This window comes from Cryptosporidium parvum, chromosome 1 (genome assembly GCF_000165345.1).
Source record: "Cryptosporidium parvum Iowa II chromosome 1, whole genome shotgun sequence".
Taxonomy (NCBI): Eukaryota; Apicomplexa; class Conoidasida; order Eucoccidiorida; family Cryptosporidiidae; genus Cryptosporidium; species Cryptosporidium parvum.
In genome coordinates, this window is record NC_006980.1 from 383,897 (window position 1) to 402,078 (window position 18,182).

Below are 18,182 nucleotides of genomic sequence, written 5' to 3' on the forward strand. Positions count from 1 at the left end.
CAAAAATTGTCTTTATTATTGTTACTCATAAATATGGTGTAAGTTACTATCTAATATTGCCTTTTTGGTAAATGTTAATTAGAAGTTAAAAATGGGGATAATGTTTTATCGACCATTTTTGTTTTGATTTTTTTTTTTTTTTTTTGGCTTTTCCTCTATCTATTTTTTAACTAGTATAACTTTATTTATTAAGCTGAAAGTAGTGAAATAGGATACATGCGATAGATCGTAATTATATCAAAATTTTGATGATAAATTAAACTTAAGTGATAAAACTCGCCTTTCTTAATTATTGATTAAAATGCGGTAGTATTGGCTGCATTACTCCAGCCCAAAGTCTATTCAATTTATTATATTATGATTCTATATTTCTTAAGCTAGCAAAAATAGATTATAAGGCTGTATAAATTTTTAAAATAATATGACAAATAGAGATGCTTCAAAGTAGTGGAAAATTAAGAAAGAGCATTCGCATAGAACCTAGTATTTATCAGGCATGGGTGCCTCCGATTTTTTCAGAGCCCAATCGCGAAGACGAAATAAAGATTTCATTTAAAAAGGTAAGTAAAATCTAATATATAAATATCCTACTGTGAATTTGTACATTTTCATTTACTTGTTCTAACTCCTTTTATTTATTTTCTTCAGTGCGAACGTTTATATGATCCGAACCTTGTTGAGAATGAACAAACTGATAAAAAAACCGATGAAACCCTCAAAAATTTAAGATTTTTACTTAGGAGCATGGAAACTGATTTTAACTACCTCTCGGGAGAAAAAATATTGGAATATATGTCTAAAAATGTGTCGGAATCGCAACGCTTTCCTTCCTATGCAGAAAAATTAATACTAACACGAGATGAGGATCTAAACGTAACTAGTATTTCTCCTATAAAATATAAAACTGACTTGAATAGGATTAAATTATTCAAGGATGAGGTTTGCTGGTCCATCAATAAATCTCAAGACTCCATGACAACTCAAAATAAGAATTTATTAGACGAAACAAAAATATCTGGTAAGGCTATTAACGATAAATCATACGTGGATTCTAGCCCCATCTCCTATGGAAAACTTTGGGAAAAAACGATAAATCAACATATTTTTATTAGCATCATAGACAATTGGAAGAAAAGTGTTGGTTTTATATTTAATGATAGCTACAAGAACCTAAAATATACTTTGAACGAGGGAATTGAGCTGCTACAAGAGGGGATAGCACTAAATAATAAAATTAGACTTCCAGAATTGGAAACTCTCGTAAATGCTGTTGAAGAATCGCTAGCATTCGAAGAAAAAATCAAAAAATTACTCTCTATAGACGACCCAACAGTAAATTTAGGAGCTCTCAAGTCTCCTTGTAAGATCCCAATTACAGAGTTATGTGAACTATTGAAAGAAGGAGAAAGCTGTTCGTTTAGGTCAAACTATTTGGATTTCTTGAAATGCCAATTAGAAAAGTTGAAGTCATGGAGGAGCAATGTACAATCTGCAATAATTGAGAAAAATTTGGATAAGTGCAAAGACTTAATAAAAGATAAAGACGAGATACTTATAGAAGTTCCAGGAATAAATGACCTTACCGAGCAAATAGCAGCAAGCAACTGGATTGAAAAGGTTGAAAGAAGCCTTAGCCGTCCAATGAAATTTAATTTTGCAGAAAATTTATTAAATGAGCCCGCATCAAAATTTTTGGATGAAAAAAATGTGGCAGCTAAACAACAATTAATTAATAGAGTCCAAAAGGCTCAAGAATGGCTCAATGTTGTTCAATCTCCACCTTTTATATATAGCTTAGTTTCTGCCTGCAAAACTACAGCTCCAAATGACATATCTGAAGTAACACAAAAAATTATTGATCAAGCAAAGATAGAAATGGAAGAATCTAAAAATTGGAAGCTCCCAAGACCTACTGAATATGAAAAAGTTTGGCTTGAAAGTTCCACACTCAAAATTATTATTCCTTTGATGAAATATATGGAGCCTGTATATTTACGTTGGAGAAAATGGAACAAGAAATATAAAAGACTTATGGATGGACTGTGCATTTATATGGAAGCACAACTTATTTTAGAGGAAGCAGAATATACATTATGCGACTATCTAGATATGAGTGAATACCTTCCAGAATTACGCAAAAAAATTAAAGAGAGTGGTGATTGGCTAAATACTAGCAAGGAGTTTCTCAACACGATCTCAGACTTTCACACAAAACAAGATATTAACAATGTATCTTCAAGTATTTGGAATACTGTTGCCGGTATAAAAAAAGGAAGTGAGTTTTCAAGGCTTGAAATTCAACAAGCTTTAGACTTCATGAACTCCCAGTTTCATGAACGCTTAAGTTATGAAAAACTGAAGCAATTAATAGAAATTGGAAACGAGCTTACTATATATGAAATGACAATCTTGCAAGAACTTACGTCCTGTCAAGATAGCTGTGAAAAATGGCTCAAAAAGGGAAAAGAATATTTAAAATGCTCTAAGATATCTGGAATTAACATTGCAATGGTAATAAGCCTGTTATTAGAGCGTAGCTGCATTCTTGTTTCAAAAGAAACAGAAGATTCTCTTTTTGCTGAATTGCATTTCATCATTTGGAAAATGGACATTAATGAGATCCAAGCTCCTATTAATGACTACGAATTAAGTTCGCTTATTGAAAGATTTAATGAAGTGAAGTTATATTTTGACTTTGATCATTCTAACTTGGCAAAAACACAAAATGAAAATCAAACCCAACCTAATAAATTGATCGCTCTATCCTTACCTAATATAAAAAAAGAAAATGAAGAATCAGACCCTCAAAATAATGAAGAGTTATTAGCTCATCACTCAAGCGTATGCGAAAATAATACTACACAATCTGAAGCAAGCTATGATCCAAAAAGTCCTGAAATTAGCATTGAAGAAATAGATATTCAACAAATAAATATTTCACACTGGAACCAGATTAAAGAACTAGAAGCTGCCGCATTTATTACAAAACTACAAAATATCTTAATTTATTGGACCAACTTAATTCATGAGTATGAGACTGAAAAGAAAGAAGTTGAAGTTTGGCGTAGTATTTTGGAAGACCTCAAGCATCTTCCAATTTCATTTAATAAACTTGAATTAAAAATCAACAAAATAATAAGTGATTATGATCGAATTATTTCGATTCTAAAATGCGGAGATGAAGAGTCTAATCATTTGCCAGATTTAAAACACCCGTTTTCACTTTTATATTCTTATAAGAGACTTAATGAACTAAATATTGAGGTTTCCAACCTACCAGTGAAAATTTCTGAATGGGACAAATGGCAAAAACACTTGGATGAACTAAACCAATGTGATGATTATACCCTCTCAATGTTCTCTTATTTGAAAGAGACAGAAATTATAGTTTCAAATTGTGAAAGCACAAGTATTGAACAAATTGAGAGGAAAAAGGTGATGGATTACTTAAATAATATAAACGAAAGACTTGTTTCAAATTCTGTTTGGGGTATTACTGACTTCAAAAGAATTTTAATAGATTTGAAGTTTACAGGTAAACTGATTCAGGACTTATCTATTTGTGAGTGTTGGATAAAAAGTGTAAAGGGAGATTCCTCAAATGATCCAATGGGAATCGAACATTGGAATAGCTTGCTTCAAAGAGGAAGAACAATTAGAATAATTGACCACGAAATTTTCAATAAATTCGAAGCTCAAGTTAAGCAGTCAATAGAATGGAATGAAATATACTTCACAGCTCTGCATTCGGATGCATTTTGCAAAGTTATAAAGTATAAAAGGAATAGTAAACCATCTAATAAGATAATTTACGAAATTGCAGAACTTTTGGTTAGAGTAGATTATGGAATAGGCGAAAGACTCGTTACTTTTAGAGAGCTAAGACAGAGCGTAAATTCTTTTGTAGAACTACGTAACCAGGGAATTAAATATTTGAATATATGTATTAATGAAAGAAGAGATAAAGTTTTTTCTAGGTTATTAAATAAATATTTGAATCAATCCCAAGTTTCTACTCAACAAAACTCAGAAGTTATAGACCAAATAAATTCAATTAAGCAATTTACATCTGATTTAAAGAACCTCCTGGAAAGCTGTAATCAACACACAATTTCTATGGATTTAATAAGTTATATACAAGATGAGATTCTATTGCGTGAAATCAATCAGAAAATGTTCAACGCACTAATTAATCAAGAAAATCCTTATTTCACAACAAATTTATATGGTTATTCTGCTGCTTCAAATGATTCAAAGATCCCCACATTCGATGAAGCAAATGATATTGTTAACTTTATTAGAATTAATGATTTAAATATTATGCCAGAAAACTATTCAAACATAAATGAGACCAATGGCTCTCAAACTCAGCTTTCATTTGAAATTCATGAAAAAAGTCAGCTCACAATCAAAGAGCTTAAAGAAATAGTTTTGAATTCTGAATCTGTTTTAATGAAGGGCCTTGATTCAACTGGAATGTTAATTGAAAAGAAATACATTGATGTTGATCTGTTCAAAAAATTTAGGAAAGCTGTATATATTTCTAGTGAATGGTTGAAAGTTTTCAAGATTAATCATTTTAACATAATTGATAACATAAAAGCTGAAAGTTTTTATAATAGAGAAGTTCCAAAAAACTTGTTATCACTTAACGTTAAATCTTCAATAGATTATTTGTTAAAAGAATATCTTAAGAGCCAAGTAAGTGAGCTCGTGATTAATTCAGTACCAGAAAAAGAATGTGCTATCAATCAAGTCAAATTTGAGTTAAATTGGAATCAAATCCTTGAAAGATTTAATGAGTTGGAGATGAATGATTTAATCCAATTTAAAGGGAAAAATAATGATATTATTAAGAGATTGTTACATACTTTTGAAGTGGCTGATGAACGCTTAGATGATTATTCAACAAAGCTTGATGAGAATATTCTATGCAAAAATGAACAATCTTCCGAGGAAGTATTTTTTGATGACTATTCAAAATATAGTGCCCCTTTATTTTTAAACCTTTTGCATTATTTAAGGAATAATAAGAGTGCTTTATCGAATTTTGCCGATGAAAAATCTTACTATGAAAGCCTACTCAACTCTATTAAATCACATATAAATCTTAAATATTGTATCCACTTATCCGATGAAGAAAGATTAAATATTCAACAATTCGAAGAAAGTTTAGGTGTCAGCAGTAATTATAGATTAAGCGATACAGAATTACAGAAAAATGAAACCATACAGGATCCAAATATATCAACTCAAAATATAAAATACAAAAGAAATAAGAGATCTAAATCGCTAATTAATGGAGAAAGGGTTAATGAAGAAAACATTGATAGTATTATCAATATATTAAGGAATATTGAAATGCCAAGTATCGAATTATCTCTTTTCCTAATCAATTTTGGAAAAAAGTTTGTTAAATTTGAATTAAAAGAATTCTCAAATTTATGTAAAATGGTTGAATTTTCTTTGCTTTGGATGGCCTTAGTTATTACTAAATTCCCAAATTTTATAAAAGCGAGCCTGGGAGATGATATCAGTGAAATAAGTGGCATTGAAGCAATAAAAAAACAAAATAGTCAATTAGTTTTTGAAGATTGGGAGAAAAATGTTTGTTTTGATTTTTTCAGTACAAACAATATTTGTCTCGGTACTATTAATACTGGCGAAATAGCAAACTCTCAATGTAAGCGTCTTCAAAATACTTTGGAACTCAAAGAATTCGTCTCTTTAATTGAGACATGCGATCAATTACCAATTCAAATACCAATTAAATCGAGGCTTGTAAATATTCTTGTGGATGCATTAAAATGGACAATCTCCGCTAGAGAAGCAATATTACTATTACCTAGAAATACAATATTATGTCCATGGGTACATATTGAAGGAATAGTGGAAGAAATTACTCTACGCTCAAAGAATAGTCAAATAATGAAAACTATTGGCCTTGATAAGAATATTTATAATATCAAAGATGAAGAAATTATGAATATCATATCAAACTTCAACGCTAATGAATATGAAACTTGTTCTAATTTTGAAAAGAATGGTGAAGTAGACATTCAAGTTAAAAAACTTCCAAGGCCTAGAGGAAGACCTAAAAGAGAACAGGTTTGTGTGACAAAAAACGAATCACAATTTGAAGATATATTTAATAATATATGCATGGATTACAAAGAAATAGATCGCTTGCCTAATTGCGTTTTTCCAAAGTCATTTTATTTGTGGTTGTTAAATGAAAACAACAATAAATATTTTAGTGTTCAAGATTTGATGTCTATTACATCCAAGGATGAAGATAATAAAAATTCCAAATTAAATAATTCCCAAAACTGTAATTCAAACATTGGATGGGAGAACGGTTACTTTTATTGGAATAAAAGCGGTAGTTCAGCTTCAAAAGAATCCATTGTTGAAGATGACTGTGGAAGTGATTGTAAATTGCAATATATTGGATTGATTGATCCCCAAAATTATCCAAAGAAGGAGGTTTATAAAAGCAAATTATTGTTAGATTTTATCCTTTGCATTGAAGTATACAATAACATTCAAAACAATCCTGCAGAGTTGTGTTCTATTTGTTCCAATTTCAGAAAACGAAAACATACTAATAATATTTCACCTCTAAACTGTAACTCTAGCTGGATTGTTTGCGAAGAATGCAGCCGTTGGTACCACCAGGATTGCGTTGGGTATTCCTCCAAGTCAAATAATTTTCCAGAGAAGCTATCAAATGGTTCTAATTCAGCAAATGAATTGTCATCTTGGACTTGCCCATCGTGTAGTTTGAGGTCTTCAACTTCAATTGGTCGTTCTAATTCAATTATTAACTTATTAAAAAACAGCAATAATCTTGAACTTTTTCATAGTAATAATGCTTACATACTTTCGGATATACACTGTAAATCTATTGATCGAGCAGAAAAGAATAAAACTTATGATAAATCATTAAAAAGAGAAGTCCCAACTTTAGAAAACCTTAAGCAAATCATGAAGAGCAGTTTCTCTGATAAAATTTCTTTCATTAGGCTTCATGAAAGAAACGTAATTGCAAATACATTTTATCTATTTAATGTTTGGGTGAATGACTTTTATAGAATATTAAAATGGGACCCATTTGAGTTTTCTGAATTTAATTCTTCAGTTTTCTTTGATCCAGCTGAGATTCAAGAACGCATAATGAATAAACAAATACTGAAAGAAAAGAGTGATCTTCTGGATAAAGCTGAAGAAGACGAAAATTTATTAAAGGAAAAACATATAGAGCATGAACAAGCTGTTGCTATGTCTGATATTACGCAAACTAGCCGTAAAGGTAGACTACTTAAAAACAAATTATCAGCAAAGGAGATGCTAAATCCTAAATTGAATTCCATTAAACCAAAGAAGGGAAGAAAGAGACGCTTGCTATTCCCAAGTACAGTTACTAAAAAACAAATTAGAAGAAGTTTTCCCTGTATGATTGATAACTCAGCTGGCACTCTACAAATAAACTTTGAAACGGTCTTCAAGGATATCTCTCCCGGCTGTAAATATAATATCGATCTAGATTATATAGGCAAAAATAAAATAATTGAAGCTGGCTTATCAAAGCCTTTAGAAATTGATGAAATTATGAATTTGTATATTATTGGGTCTCTAATTGGTTTGGACGGAGCTGTTGAATTTGAGTGGTTATACTGTATATTAAAATATTTGGTATTCTTCAATTCTAAATTCGGATTTTATAACGAAAACCTTGCGTTACTAAACAGTTTTCAGCTCTCTGAAGAATTATCATTTATCAATACTCTCAAAAATCAAAAAAGACTTTCTTGGGAGGAATTCAAATATATCTTAGTTCATTTTTCACCAAACTTTCCAATAAAGCTTAATTCTTGCAAAATTTTTTATTTGAATTTACCAAAGTTGAGATCGATAAAACTAAAATGTAAATCAATTTTAGATTATATTAAAAATTCTAGCCAGGAAAACCTTACAAAACCTCAAAGTATTGATCAAAATAATCGAAATTTGTTTACAGATCACGAGCAACACAAACTAAATGGGAAAAACTTTAAAACTGAGTTAGAGTCATTGTTAATTGGCATCGTCAAATCTGGAATAATCATTCCTGAAGAAAAGATTGTTTCCCATTTATTGTTCACATACTGTTTGGAATCTATTTTACTGCTATATGGAAAACAAATTTCAAGTGTATATTGTAACCAACTTAATCCAAAACCTTTGCATTCAACATTAGTTAATATTAATCAACACATTTTATTTTGGAAAGAGTCAGATGCTAATCTTTCAAAGATATATGGAACCAGATTCATTCCTCCAGAATATAATGGTTTTGTTTTAGAAAATGAAGGCTCATGTTTCCAAAATCAGGAAAACAAACCCTTGTTGCGCATTCAACGCTTTATTAAATATTGTGAAACAATTCAAGAATCAATAAATCAATGCAATGAATGGAATGAAAGATACAAATTTTTAATGGAAACACCAAATGAATTTGAGATTTATGTTAAGTTTCTTAAGCAGGGGCTAAATCTACCTTGTATTTACCCTACTGTATATTCTTTTGGAAATATATTAGCTTCAATAGAGAGCTACGAAGACTTTGTAAATCAAGTTTTTGAAAGCCCAAGTAATGCTAGCTCGCTTACAAAAGCTTCAAATCCTCCAGGTAGCTTCAAACCATCATTTGCGCAAACAGTTGGTGCTATAGTTGGCTCCAGCCAACCCTCACTGAACCCAAAATTTGAAAATATTCAAATATTAAAAAATGTAAGGGAGTTCTTAAAAGGACTTCCTATTCAGAAGAGTGATTTAATTTTAAAAATAGACCAAATGGAAGAAAATACCCAACGTTTTATTGAAGGTATCAAACAAAAAATGCCGCAATTAAAGCAACTTAGTTCAACTGAAGCGTTAATTTCCCAATTACAACTAATTAAAGAAGAAGCGATTCACAAAGTTCCAATAATTGTCAATAATGTGCCTGAACTTAGGGAGTTATTGAGTAATATCCCTGATTTTGGCTCCCCTCATCACAACTTGTTATTAAGAACTCAATTTCTTATGTCATTACAATGCCCAATTGCCAAGTTAAGGAAGCCACTCAATCCATTCCCAAATATCCCGGAAGCTTCTTCTAGCCTATCTAGTGTCGTTGGACAAAGCCAAAATAACGAACTTCATCAGTCAGAAACTAAAGGAGAACTTATGGACTCTCAAGGAAATAATTCTAACAAGTCAATCTTACATGCGCCTGGCGGCGCAAATAGTAAAATTAACACATCTTGCCAACTACCAAACAGTATGTCATTTATCTGGCAAAACTTAGTCCAACAGGGGAGTAATCCTATGAGTCATTACTATTATAAATAAAATTAACTGATCTCATATATAATTATTGATTGTATTTTTTAGCTTAGTACTCTGCTATAATTTTTTTTTGTAATTCGAGCTTATACATGCAAACTTTCCCCTTTGTGAAAAAATTATGGAAAACTTAATAATTATGTGGAGTTTAATGAAAAGTTGTTGTTATTCAATTGGAGGAAGCTCTTGCACAGATCCTGTCAATTTTAATGCAGATTGGTGTAGTTTGATACATACAAATGATGAGGAATCAAAAAATTTTCAATATAAGTTGAACTCCTCTAAAAGAGATGAATCTTCAGAAAACCAGAAAAAGATATCAATGAGCTCCACAGATATTAATGATCTCGTAAACTATTTTATTAAATGCGCATTAAATGGAGTATCTGTCGATATTTATGATCAAGCAAGTCAGTCTTTTGTTTCAGGCAAATATTTTATCAACAGAAATTTGAATATTATTACATTTAAGTCACCTGTACATACAATAATCATTCCATTTAAAGCTGTAAGTTTATACTGAGGTAAACTGTCCAATTCTTACAAAATCTTAGATAAATACACTCCTAAACAGTTCTGAATTTAACTACTTGTATTCAAACAGCCATAACATGTCAAGCGACCACAACAAGCAAATTATTACGATTATTTTCGATTCTAATATGGAAAAAAGTGACACAATTCCAATTCTATTTAATGATCAAAGCTCCGCCAACAATTTCTTACTTGTGGTCGAGATTCTGAGGTAAGCTGTAACTCAAATAACCCTGGAAAGCTATCTAACAGAATGCAGATACAATGAAATGAGCGACGAGAACTACAGGGAAAACTCAGACGAGTCCATGGCTGAGAACAAAATTCCAAATTTGCAGTGAATTGAACAAGAGATAATAAAAGGTTAAGAAAAATGAAAATAATGAAAAAAAAGTACTGTTAGTTTAAAATACCTATTTAACAGCTTTCCTAGACTCGAGAAGATCCATAAAATCGATATTTATCTAACGTAATAAACTTATGTGAGAAACAGCTCCCATAGGATACGTAATTAATTATCACGTAGGATAATTTAACAGCTTATGCTGCTCTCTTTCTCTGTTGCTGAATAATATCAACAAGTTCATCTCGCTTCTTCTTGGCTCTTCTTTCAGTCCCCAAGCGTGCTCTAGCAAATCTCATTGCTCTCTTAGCTGTCGATGCAGACCCAACCTTTAATAATTCCATCATTCTCTTTTCATATGGTGCGAAACCTGCAACTTCGCGAATTACCTGTCTAACCAAGGCATTTCTTGCAGAAAGCTTTCCCTTGCGCGAACTTGGTCTGGGTCGTTGTGGTCTCTTAGTCACAATAAAGCCGGTATTCAAGCCAACTACGGTTCCTGTTGAAATAGATGAGGTCATTGTTACAATTCAAAGCTTGCCCAATTAAGACTTCGCTAACTCTGATTTAACGCTGCAATATTATTATTTTGAAGTCAATAAGAACTAATAATAGTTAAATAGCAATCGTTTTAATAAAACATATACGTTTTAAAAATAAAACTAACATTTGTCTCAGCACATGGCGGTATTGAGTTGCCGCCTCTTCGGTAACTCATCTATTTTGTCAGCTGTGACAATTAATCAACTTGTCCTGAAATATTTCTGGGCAAGTGAAATGAATGTATCTATAAAGTTAAGTCAGTTATTATACATAAAGGTAATTGATATATTGAATTTGAAACGCTAATATTCCCCTTAAATCTTCTAAATACGTGCAATGCCAAAGTTTAAAAAGAGTAAAAACAAGCCTTCTAGGAACAGAAATCCTCTACATGTAGATATTGAGTCTGCAAGTTGCCCATACTCAAAACCAAGAAAAATTAAACCAATAGATTCTTCCCATGACTCCCTTTATGATAACCTTTCTAATGAAGAACAATTTTCTTCTGAAGTGCCAAAAAATATTGGAAAAAAAATCTTGAACGAGGCGAACCGACAGCTTAATGACTTCTACGATGATGAAATTCAGGAACATATTATTTACGAAGAAACAAATGAATCTGAAGAAAAATCTAATCTTCCTATTGATAGTGCCGGTTTTATATATATTGATGAAAGTGGAATAGGAACGGCTGATGATATGGGACTGGATAATTCTTATTGGAATGATTTATTAAAAAATTATGAAAATGAAAATCATTCAAGTCAAAGCATTCGAAATCAAACGGGTTTCATAGACACTATTGTTTCTAAGCTACGTGAGAAGAGTTCAGATAGAAAACCTTTAGAAATATCTGAAAGTTGTCAAAACTCTAATATTCCCGAAAAGGTAACTCAAGTTTATACTTTAATCGGTGAATGGCTTACCAAATATAAATCTGGAAAACTTCCAAAAGCATTTAGTATTATTCCGAAACTCGAAAATTGGGAGGAAGTTGTATTTCTTACTAATCCACACAATTGGTCTCCAAATGCAATGAATGAAGCAGTAAGAATTTTTTCTTCAAATCTATCCCCAAAAGACTCACTAAAATTCTATTCAAAAATTTTATATCCTACTATTCGAACGAATATATCTCAAAATTATGGCAAACTGAATTATCATTATTACCAAGCACTTAAAAAAGCTATGTTTAAACCTGCTGCATGGTTCAAAGGTATCTTATTGCCCCTTGCAGAAGATGAGTCTTGTACAATCAAAGAAGCCATAATTATTGGGAGTGTATTAAGTAAAGTTAGTATTCCTGTTCTTCATACTGCTGCTGCAATTATCAAGCTCTCACAAATTAAGGTGTGGAATACATGTCAAACACATTTTATAATGGTTCTGCTATGTAAGAAATATTCAATGCCTAAGAAAGTAATTGATGAGTTGGTTGATAATTTTACCAAATTTGACCAAAAATTCCTGCATTATAATGACTCTTCACCATTATTTTCACAAAATAACATCAACCTAAATTCAACAAACGTTCAAACAAATAGTATTTTACCTGTAACTTGGCATAAAACTCTGCTGGTATTTGTTCAAAGATACAAATACGAGTTTTCATCCGACCAAATTAATAGATTAAATGATCTTGTCAAAAACCAATATCATTATTTAATCTCTCCTGAAATTATTCGTGAACTTTCTCACTCGCTAATTAAAGTTCCGAGTTAGATTTCGACTTTATAATGAACAAGATTCTACATTAAAATAGTATATTATATTCAAAATCAAATTTCATAATTAAATTATAATTATTAAAGTGCCATTGAATTGTATGATTTATTTATTTTAATAGAAATCGTCTTCCTTCAAAGACATACGAGCTATGCTCAACGCACTGTTCATATATTTATCAATAAATTCTTGTTTCTTAAACTCTGGTGAGGTTTTGGAGTAGTAAATAGCCTTTATTGTTGAATGAGACCTTGTACGTTCTTTAGAATTGATCAGTTTGCTGAATGTGTTGTAGAGGTGTTCAATAGTCATTTTATTATTAATATAATCTATTGCTCTTTGTAGATTAAAACTTTCTGAGAGGTCGCCTACGTAACGAATTTCATCCCAGTAATGGTTAAGCTTCTGATTAAATGAATTCCCTATTGATTTTGCTTCTTGTATTAATGCGCTTTTAATATCTTCAAACATGTGACTTTCCATATTTCCTAGCTTTCTGGTTGAAAACTCGTATAATGTATTACGTATAATCGACTCAATTTTTTCAACTGAATTATTGTTGTCTCCCTCAACTCCTACAACCAACAACCTGGTACTACTTATAGGAACAATATTTGCAAAAATAATATATCCTAATTGTTTGTTTGTCCTCAAATTGTCATAAATATATCCTTGAATAATTGGCTGTAATGCCATTAAATGTAATTTTTCTTCAAAAGATGGGACTCCAAACTGGTAAAATGCCAATACAGTGTTATTAATATCCTCAAAAACTGGATTTATTAAGGCAATATCAATCGGCCTTGTAAGTTTGTGGATTTTTTTTTTCATTGAATATTTATCATTAAGTGATAAAATTTTGCTATTTAATACAAACTTCTCAATTAGATACAAAGATTTATTCTTGGAAATATTTCCCTGTAAATATGCAATAATTGATTGTCTATGTAATAGCTTGTATGCCCAACTATTAAACAATTCGCATTTATTGTATCCTTTATTTGAACTTGAACCCAAAATTGTTTGTGTATATTCAAGTATGAATGAAATAAATTTATGTCTATTTTTGCTGGGATTTTGATTTTCTATTTCAACGAACATTCTGTTAATAAAGTTTCTATATTCCCACTCTGTGTATTCTCCATTGGTTTGCAATGACTTAATTATTAACATAATTTTAGAATATGTTGTATCTTCTGAATTAAAAGCATATTTAGAATTATTTAGCTCTGCAATGATTTCATTCAAAATGCTGCAATCAAAATTAGAAATATTTGCAATTTCTGATGCAACTATTTCGTTCAAAAGAATGTCGATATCATCTGAATACCCAAATGTATCTATGCTTATTAAGATACCCTCGACATCCCATTCTATATAAAATGACATTCCGCATTCACTATACCTCTCAATTTTTTCTTTAATCAAAGTATCTAAAATATACGTAATAATTTCTCCCCAAACTTGAGTTTCAATTCCTTTATTATATCTCCTTGGAAACTTGAGAAGTATTTTTATTCCGATTTTATGACTTTTTTTTACAGGACCATTCCACCAAATATTAGCTAACATGGAATCTAACCTTTGCGGAGTTGATAAATCTTCTACCTCTTGAATTATTCTTAAATTAATTGGCGAACACTTTTCTGGAGTTGGTAATTTTATTTCGTTTTCTTCTCGCTCATTAAATTTTGTTTTTTTCCAAGCATTTAATGTTTTTATGGGAATGTCTTCAATAGCGTGCTTAACATGAAAAAATTTCTCATAAGTTCCTGAAAATTCCTGTTCATCACTTACTAAAAATAAAGTATCAAATGGCGAAATAGCATTCAAAATCTCGTAAATTAAATTTTCATCAACATCTTCGATTAGAATATCTCCACTTAATGCTGCATGAACTCCGTATTGAATCATCTTGGAACAAATTTCTGATGTGGAATGCATAGGTGAACTTTCTAACATTTCTGTGTTTGTGATGAACTCTCTCTCTGTTAATGATCTTATTCCTTGATAAACCTTTAATAATTCTTTGCTTTCTTTTAATTTGTTGATATATTTATAAATTAAACCAATTATTTCGAATTGATTTTTTAACCCTTCTGATGTTAATTCCAATTGATAGATGAAAATACTACCAAATGTATAATTTTCATATACTGAGTTTGAATTTGTTATATAATTGTTTTTTTGTAGAAACCAGAAGAGTGAGTTTTTTTGTTTAGAATTAAGAATATATGATAAATAAATCAACGGCTGTTTGACAGGAGAAATTAAACGAGCTGGAAATGACCAAATTAACCACAGTAAATCGCGTCCGCCGAGAGATTTTACGTGGATCTTCTTACTCAAATATTTTTGATCAATTATGGATTTGTTCAAAATGCCATGCTCTTTTTTTAGTGAACTGAATTCGCATTGTCCATCATTATCGATTAAAACTCCAGAAAAATATTTTTGTAATAATTTTTCCTGATCTGTTAAACTTCTCTTTGAAGATAAAACAATAAACATATTTATTCCACAATAATATTTTTTATACATTTTTTTAAGTAGTCTTGGGATTGATATCCCTAATTTATTTGGAATGTCAACCAATGTTTCAATATTTCCTGTTGTGAATTGTGACATTGGCTTATTTGTGTGAGTTTTTAACATATGAAATAGACGATCAAATTCATTGGGAATATTTTTCAAATGCTCTGAATTTATTATATGAATTTCTTTTTCAATAACATTTTCATAAAATAAAGGATCTATAAAAAAGTGTGAAAAGCGATCTAATCCTTCTTCCAAGTACTCTTCCCCAATTTCATTAAAGTAGATTGTTCTTTCTTCTGAAGTATATGCATTGTTTTTTCCACCATGTTGGGCCATAAATTCATCGTAGCTTTCAGGAGCCGGATACTTTTTTGTCCCCAAAAAAAGCACATGTTCAATTAAATGAAATAATCCCAAAGCATAAACAGGATTATTAAAAGATCCAACTTTTATCCCAACAGTAAAACCTGCTTTTTCTGAAAATTTATCTTCTATCAGCAGTGCAGTAATTCCATTTTCTAAAGTGATGTTTTTATAGCTTCTATCGTCTGTTTTTGGCTTTAAAACAGAGTAGCCTGATTTCCAAATAGAGCTTGAGCAGCTAAGCGAAATTTCATTGTTGATACTGATAATTATAATAAATAAAAGCAAGCATAGCATTTGTATTTTTTTGATATCTTAAATATTTAATTATTTACTACGTAAATTATGCATGCATGTACTCATGTAAATATTTTCTGCGTTAAAAATTATCAAAAGTAAAAAAGGATTACAAGAATATTTAATGCAGATACTTTTATTTCAGTAAATTTAGCAAATAATTCCTAAATCATTAAGTTCTAATTCTTTGAAGTCATTCATGAAAAATTGTTCATATTAACAATTATTTTGTATATTAATGAGACGAAACATCTAGAAGGCTTATTTCATTAGAATGCTGTTCTAATCCATCATTTATTCCGCTAGGTATTGGGTGAAAAACTCGTGTTTCAGAGTTTGAGTTGTTAGATACCATTACATCAGTTTTTTTTTTTTTATTATCTATTTTAAATTCATTTGAACTATTTTTTTTTTTTATTTGCGGTAATCTCCTTTGTTTTGACCTCAAAGAATTCAAATAATACTTAATTGCTTTATAAACCGATTGCCAATGCATAATACTTGACGTAGATTCACGAACAAAAGTTCCTTTTGAAGCAAGTCCATCTATTGATATAATTCCCTTTGACCAAGGTAATATTTCATTTGAACTTTTTTCTATTCTCTTTTCAATATGAAAAATAAATACTTCAAATTGTTCTTTGGAAAACTCCATTATTTGAGCAGGCCAAAATGTACACTTATAGTTTACCCATACTAACTCACCGATTTGAAATTTTGACCCTGGTTTAAGCTTATTTCCATGGGCTTTACAATAGTCACAAAACCAATCATTTTTTGTGATTTTATTCGCCTGGCTTTGACATGTCAGGTGATATATGTATCCACAATTTACGCACATATTCATACTCTCTTTCCCATTTCTTGGAACCTTACAAATATAGCACTTCCATTCTGAATCTTTGGGTAATGAATGCCTAAAAAATACAGGAATATTTAATTGAAAGTTTTCGTCTTTTATATCGTTGTTAATAGAATTGCTCTCCGACTTTATTGATTCGAGTTCTAATTCTATTTTTTCCGTTTTGTCACACCGTAAATTATTTAACAAGTTTTTCTGCTCAAGTAATTTCTCATTTGTCTCGCCTTTTAAATCTGAATTGTTTTGAAGAACTTTTTGTCCAATTCCAGCGAATATCATGTCAATTAGTTCTTCTTTTGTAATATCTTCGGATTTTTCATCAATAGAAATCGAAATACCTGGATTTCTTCTTTTTAGTATTTTCGCAACAATATACTTAGGAAGGCAAGAAATTGCTGCATATAAATACATCTTGAAGTTCTCAACATCTATTTTATCATTGTAAAAACTTGTATTCTCTATTTTTCCGTTTGAGTTTTTACTCGATTCGGATTTATTCGAATTTAAATTAGAACTTTTTTCCAATTCAAAAATGTGATTATTTCCATTAATTACTTTTCTTAGTGTATTGTATGTACTTAAATGATCCATTTCCTTATCGTCAAAATGAAATCTATTGTCAGAGTTGTAATTAAATAGAGTTGTATCTTCATTTGTTGAGCTTTGAAAGCCAGAATTAATCTTTGAATTGTATTGACTATTCTCAGTATATTGAGTATCCACTAAAGAATTTAATATTTGATTGTTTTGAAGTGATTTTTCTTTACTATTTGATAAATACTTATTTGAATTACTATTCTTGCAATTTTGAGAAATACTTTCGTATTGAGTATTTTGGAATGCTTTATAATAAATACATCTTCCTCTATGGCTTATAAATCCTTTGACACTAAAATAAATTTTCTTGCAATAAATACATCTCACTCTCAAACTGGATTTAGTTGGAGTAAATGCATAATTGCATTCTACCTTGATTTTACCTTTTTTTATAGATACCTTTCCTTCTTGCCAGTTTAAATCTAAATTGTTTTTTGACTTGTTCTTGAAATCGGAATCGAAAGTTACATCTTGGCTCATCTTTCCCTTTAACGCTTCTAGTGAAATGCAATTTTGATTCCCTAACTCATCAACCGGGCTCGCGCTATTATTATGGTTATTGTAATCATTGGAATTATTTGCCTTCTCAAGTAAATTAGAATTAAATTTTTCTTGCGTGTTAAATATATAATCGCTTGTTTGAGTGCAACCTTGGAATATCGAATTCCCCAGAAAATCTTTCTCTACTTCATTTATAGTTCGGATATCTGCAACAGTTTCTTTATTATTTTGAGAAGTGTTTAGGATATTAATAAACATTGCGAACTTTTTAATAAAATCTTGATCGATTGCGCCCCCCTATTGTTTATTAGTGACTGTTTAATAATTACTCGTAATTAGTACAAAATTCAACTTACATCATGTTTTATTTCTCCATTTTCGAAATGACTTTGTGCGCTACTCATATTTTCCTTCTAAATACATTTGAAACGTGTCCGATCAAACCTAAGTTCTCATTAATTTGATGAAAATTCATTAATATTATTCTAGTCGCATGCAATCATTTATTTA

General features: G+C 30.4%; 6 protein-coding genes across 6 annotated transcripts; 3 read left to right on the forward strand and 3 right to left on the reverse strand.

The window, feature by feature from the left end:
• Positions 1-744: 744 nt before the first annotated feature.
• cgd1_1640 (chromatin protein with an AT hook and a PHD finger domain at the C-terminus) lies at positions 745-9,375 on the forward strand (the record flags this gene model as incomplete). The annotated part of the gene is made up of 1 exon (XM_628004.1): positions 745-9,375. The coding sequence occupies one exon, from the start codon at positions 745-747 to the stop codon at positions 9,373-9,375; it is 8,631 nt and encodes a 2,876-aa protein (XP_628004.1).
• A 115-nt stretch (positions 9,376-9,490) lies between these two features.
• On the forward strand, positions 9,491-9,892 carry cgd1_1650 (hypothetical protein; the record flags this gene model as incomplete). Its single annotated transcript, XM_628005.1, has 1 exon — positions 9,491-9,892. One exon carries the CDS (start codon positions 9,491-9,493, stop codon positions 9,890-9,892), a length of 402 nt encoding a protein of 133 aa, XP_628005.1.
• A 551-nt stretch (positions 9,893-10,443) lies between these two features.
• cgd1_1660 (60S ribosomal protein L36) lies at positions 10,444-10,767 on the reverse strand (the record flags this gene model as incomplete). Its single annotated transcript, XM_628006.1, has 1 exon — positions 10,444-10,767. The coding sequence occupies one exon, from the start codon at positions 10,765-10,767 to the stop codon at positions 10,444-10,446; it is 324 nt and encodes a 107-aa protein (XP_628006.1).
• Positions 10,768-11,125: 358 nt separating this feature from the next.
• On the forward strand, positions 11,126-12,511 carry cgd1_1670 (bystin/ S.cerevisiae En1p like adaptor domain; the record flags this gene model as incomplete). Its single annotated transcript, XM_628007.1, has 1 exon — positions 11,126-12,511. The coding sequence occupies one exon, from the start codon at positions 11,126-11,128 to the stop codon at positions 12,509-12,511; it is 1,386 nt and encodes a 461-aa protein (XP_628007.1).
• Positions 12,512-12,628: 117 nt separating this feature from the next.
• On the reverse strand, positions 12,629-15,730 carry cgd1_1680 (insulinase like protease, signal peptide; the record flags this gene model as incomplete). The annotated part of the gene is made up of 1 exon (XM_628008.1): positions 12,629-15,730. A coding segment is annotated over one exon (3,102 nt), but the record flags the coding sequence as incomplete, so codon positions are not given.
• Positions 15,731-15,947: 217 nt separating this feature from the next.
• cgd1_1690 (PHD finger containing protein) lies at positions 15,948-17,930 on the reverse strand (the record flags this gene model as incomplete). The annotated part of the gene is made up of 1 exon (XM_628009.1): positions 15,948-17,930. One exon carries the CDS (start codon positions 17,928-17,930, stop codon positions 15,948-15,950), a length of 1,983 nt encoding a protein of 660 aa, XP_628009.1.
• Positions 17,931-18,182: the final 252 nt, after the last annotated feature.